The sequence below is a fragment of the Cebus imitator genome, unplaced genomic scaffold (genome assembly GCF_001604975.1).
Source record: "Cebus imitator isolate Cc_AM_T3 unplaced genomic scaffold, Cebus_imitator-1.0 Scaffold15, whole genome shotgun sequence".
Classification (NCBI taxonomy): Eukaryota; Metazoa; Chordata; class Mammalia; order Primates; family Cebidae; genus Cebus; species Cebus imitator.
This window is the reverse complement of record NW_016107330.1, coordinates 3,196,808-3,201,721: the sequence shown is the minus strand read 5'-3', so window position 1 is coordinate 3,201,721 and position 4,914 is coordinate 3,196,808. Positions and strand designations below refer to the sequence as shown.

At 52.9% G+C, this 4,914-nt stretch overlaps 1 protein-coding gene across 1 annotated transcript in view; it reads right to left on the bottom strand.

Annotated features, from left to right (window-relative positions):
* The window catches only part of PLOD1 (procollagen-lysine,2-oxoglutarate 5-dioxygenase 1), a 39,189-nt gene that overhangs the window by 14,131 nt on the left and 20,144 nt on the right, over positions 1-4,914 (bottom strand). Inside the window, exons 7-10 of the mRNA XM_017504373.1 lie at positions 3,939-4,036; positions 3,014-3,115; positions 2,323-2,454; positions 942-1,063 (exon numbers count right to left, since the gene is read on the bottom strand). Of these exons, the coding sequence (XP_017359862.1) occupies positions 942-1,063; positions 2,323-2,454; positions 3,014-3,115; positions 3,939-4,036 (454 nt within the window). The remainder of the gene's footprint in view (positions 1-941; positions 1,064-2,322; positions 2,455-3,013; positions 3,116-3,938; positions 4,037-4,914) is intronic.

Here is a 4,914-nt window from a genome sequence, read left to right as displayed (position 1 = left end):
AAAAAAAAAAAAAAAAAAAAAAAAAAAAAAAAAAAAAAAAAAAAAAAAAAAAAAAAAAAAAAAAAATTACACAAAAGTCAAATTTCAGTGTTCATAAACGAAATTTTGCTGGGATGCAGCCTCACTCATTCATTTACGTATTATTCATAGCTGCTTCTGTGCTAAGGCAGAGTTGAGTTGAGTGGCTGTAACAGAGCCCGCAGAGCCAATTTGCAAAGATTTATGATCTAGTCCTCAGCAGGAAGTTTGCCAACGTTTGATCTGGACTGTCTGACTCTTCTACAGTCAACACAAATTACTTCTTTCTTTTGTTTTTGTTTTGCTTTATGAGACAAGGGCTTGCTCTGTCACCCAGCCTGGAGTACAGTGGTTCAATCAAAGCTCACTGCAGCCTCGACTTCTCAGGCTCAAGAGATCCTCCTGCCTCAGCCTCTTGAGTAGCTGGGACCCCAGGTTCGAGCCACCGCACTCGGCTAATTTATTTTTGTAGAGATGGGGTCTCACTACGTTGCCCAGTCTGTTCTCCAACTCCTGGCCTCAAGCGATCCTTCAGCTTTGGCCTCTCAAAATGCTGGGATTACAGGTATGAGCCACCCTGCCTGACTTTTTCTTCTTTTTTTTATAATAAAGGAAAACACTTGAGATTTGCTCCCTAATTGTCAGCCTTTGTCTACTTCTGCCCCTAGTCCTTCCTCTTTCTCTGATTTGCTTCCTGAACCCAAATGATGCAGCTCAGCCCTGCTCAGGAGCCCAGGGGTGGGCAGGACAGAGGCTATTTCCCCATTTGACAGATGGAAACTCCAAGGCCCAGAGAAGGGCAGGAACTTGCTAGAGCACACACAGCCTTCTGGACTCCCATCACTCAGCCTACTGCTCCTCACCACAGCCACAGCTCCCCTGCCTGCCACTGTCAGTGCAGAGAACCGCAGCCCACAACTCACGCGCCCATGTTCCTGGCATCTGCATTCGCCATCCGCACTTCAGGGCCCACCAGCTTCACAGACTGGTACTCACTGCCGTGCTCTGCCAGGAACTTTTCCACCTGAGTCTTGTGATGCTGCTCCTGGGGGTGTGAATGGGGAAGGGAATGGAGGTGGTGAGGAGGACACGGCTTCCACCCAGGGACTGCAGCACATCCTGACACTGCCAGGCTGTGCCCCTTCATCTCTGGCACCCTTGGCCATCTGCTTTCCTGTCTCCAGACCTTTGCCCACACCAGCCCTGTGCCAGGAACGTCCTTCCCTGGCCATCCTTTGCCCATTCTCCCCTGACCAGGCCAGACCTCCTAAGAGCCTCTGACAACAGGATAGAACCCCGCCACCACCCCTTGGATACCACATCCAGAGACACTGTCGATTCCTGGATGTGACCCAGTGATCTACTTTGTTACAAAACGTGGGTTGGGCATGGTGGCTCATGCCTGTAATCCCAGCACTTTGGGAGGCCAAGGCAGGTAGATCACCTGAGGTCAAGAGGTTGAGACCAGACTGCCCAACATGGTGAAATCCCATCTCTACTAAGTAAAGTACGAAAAAAATTCACTGGGTGTGGTGGCGGGCACCTGTAATCCCAGCTACTCGGGAGGCTGAGGGAGGAGAATCGTTTGAACCCAGAAGAAGGTGGAAGTTGCAGTGAGCCGAGATCAAGCCACTGCACTCCAGCTTGGGCAACAAGAGAGAAACTCCATCTCAAAGAAAAAAAAATACAAAAAATTAGCCAGGCATGGTGGCACATGCCTGTAGTCCCAGTTACTCAGGAGGCTGAGGTAGGAGAATCACTTTAATCCAAGAGGTGGAGGTTGCAGTGAGCTGAGATCGTGCCACTGTACCCCAGCCTGGGTGATACAGCAAGACTCCGTCTCAAAAAAGGAAAAAAAGAAAATCAATTTGACTGCCACCAGGTACAGCTAGGAAGGATTAACAGGGACAGGGATGGAAATGAAGATGACAATGGCTAGAAGCACCATGTGCTTCCTATGCACCAGGCACCTTTTACGAACTTCACATGTCAACTTGTTTAGCCCTTGCAGCACTTCTGTGTGATTGGATGATTATTATCCCTATTTTATAGATGAGAAACTAAAGCCAGAGAGGCTGAGTAATGTGCCCAGGGTCACACAGCCAATAAAAAGAGCAGTGCTGCAATTCAGCCCAGTCCGACTCCAAAGTCAAACCAGTGATATGGGGACACAATCCACCACCCACTGTCATTTGGCCCAGGTAAGCTAGATTCAGTGAGACCCTCAGAGGTCTCGGGCTACCCTGTGAAGCTGAGCCCTAGACCCAAGCCACATCATGAGCCCACAGAGTGCCTACTACTCACGTGGTTGTGGATGAAAAGTCGAATGTGTTTCCGGGGGTAGTGGAGCCGCAGGAGCCGCTGGAAGAACAGGGACACGAACGGCGTGGGCTGTTCGATGAACACACCGACCAGGACGGTGGGCAGAGCTTCATCCTGCACCAGGGAGGGCGGCATGAGAGTCCAGCTGTGTCCAGCCACGGGGGAACCACATCCTGCCACAGCGCTGCCACTCCACCCCAGGGTGGCCCAAGGGAACCAAAGCCAGAGTCAGAAGCATGTGGACTTCCCAAGAAAGGTGCCTGGGCCTTTCCAGGCAGGGGGTCCGGGGGTGCAGGGAAACAGCAGGAGGGCTCCCGGGGAGGGAGCAGCAGGAGCCCAGGCCTGGAGCGAGGACCCAGTTGAGGGCCTGCCATCAGGAAATCATGGCTGGTGTGGTGTTCAAGGTGAGCCACAAATGAGAAGTGTGCCTGAAGGACAAGGCAGAAGAAAGCAGAACCTGGACATCTGGGGGAAGCGAGATACATACATTCTGAGAGGGCTGCCAGGAGGAGGCACTTGGGTGGCAACTGGGATAGAACCCCAGGCAGGCAGGTGACCCCTTGACTTCCCACCAAAGACAATGAAGTCTATTCCAGAATCACCCATCCTCCTCGTCATCTCAGAGGACTGAGCCTCCCATGTCCCTCAGGCGCCGGCCTGGGCGCAGCCTCACCCCAATGCCCTTGAGGCTACGTAGGCCCTCGTCACACACGGTGCAGCCCGTCTCGAAGGTCCAGAAGCGCGGGATGTAGTTGCCCAGGTAGTTCAGCTGCAGCTGTCGGAGAGACGTGGGGTCACAGAGGAGCCGGCCAGTCCCACCCACCACAGCCCGGACTCACATCTCCCTGGGACCAGGTGGGTCGGCACCATCCAGCCCCTTTCCGCCCCCTGAGCAGGTCTTGGAGACAATGCTCCATCCCAGGAGATGAACAAGTCGGTCTGAAAGAGTGTATGGGAGGGTTTGGCGCTCTAGTGCTTCTCCCAGGAGCTTGTAAAATTCCTAGGTCCTACCCTGCTCAGAGATTCCAACTGAACAGATCCTGGGTGGAGTCAGGAAATCTGCATTTTAAACACATCACATCCTCCTTCCTCTCCCTCATTCAGGCGGTGAAAGACCACACTCAAATATGCTGTGAGCTATGAGCCAGTTCCCCAGGGGCCAGTGAGGTCCATCCTGTACCTGGCCGCATCTGGACCCAGTCCCCTCCATCACCATAAACACAGGACATCTGTCCTACTTATGACCAACTATGTCTTATTGTCCTGTGCAAACATGAAATAAATATTTAGAGTGAATAAATGACTCTGCCCTGGGGTGACAGAGTGTGGATGGTTCTGGTAGCCCAGCCTAGGCCTGGATGGGGACAGCAGCCTCCTCTGTGTCCTATGCCCGGTGAGAATAGACAGATTACCACTGACCATCACAGCAGGAAAAGAGGGCACCACGCTGAGCTCAGATGTGAGAAGAGAGTCAGTGAGTTCATTGCAGGCCCCAGGTAGGTGGCCCTGGCCCCAGGGAGACACTATGGGGTCACAGTGGGAATGAAAGTGGAGCTCTGTCACCCTCCCACACTCCCCAGGAGCTGGGGCCCCCCTACCTTGGTTGGCCCATTGCCATGGATCAGGACCGGGAGGGTGTCATAGGCCAGATTCCTCGCTCTCACGTGGCCCATTTCAAACTTGAGCACGACCTCATCTGGGGGTCAGAAAGCACAGACCCACCCAGCATCAGACCCAGAAGTCAAGCTCAGGGTCCGACCAGCTGGGCTTAGATCCCAGCTCTGCAGTAAGTAGGCTATGGCCTTGGGCAAGTCACTTCTCTCTAAGCCTCAGTTTCCTCTCCTAAAAAATAGGAATAATCCCTTCTTCATGGGGTGAAAGGGAGGATTTGTGTTGGGCAAGCATGGGGCACCAAGCCTGGTCCATGATGAGCACAAAATCCTTGGCAACCCCTATAATTGTTGTGGTTACTTAGAGCCAGAAGGAGGGGCTGGGAGAAGAACAAAGACCTGGGACATCCTAGCTCCAGGCAACTCAGAGAAGCCCAAAGGACAAGGGTCTGGGAGGCCCCTTCTCTGAGTAGGTAGAGCAGACTGAGAAAATGCCAGTCACATGAGGATGGGGGGAGGCCTGGGCATGATCAGGGCAGATCTTGTCCCATTGGAAGGAGCCTCTGCAACAGGGTCCCAATACCCATATTTGACCCTATTCGTCTGCACATAGGAAAATGGGTATTTCGGCTGGGCACAGTGGCTCACACCTGTAATCCCAGCACCTTGGGAGGCCAAGGTAGGAGGATCACTTGAGCCCAGGAGTTTGAGACCAGCCCGCACAACATAGTGAGACACTGTCTCTGTTTAAAAAATTAAAATAGGAGGGGCCGGGCGCGGTGGCTGAAGCCTGTAATCCCAGCACTTTGGGAGGCCGAGGCGGGTGGATCACGAGGTCAAGAGATCGAGACCGTCCTGGTCAACATGGTGAAACCCCGTCTCTACTAAAACTACAAAAAATTAGCTGGGCATGGTGGTGCGTGCCTGTAATCCCAGCTACTCAGGAGGCTGAGGCAGGAGAATT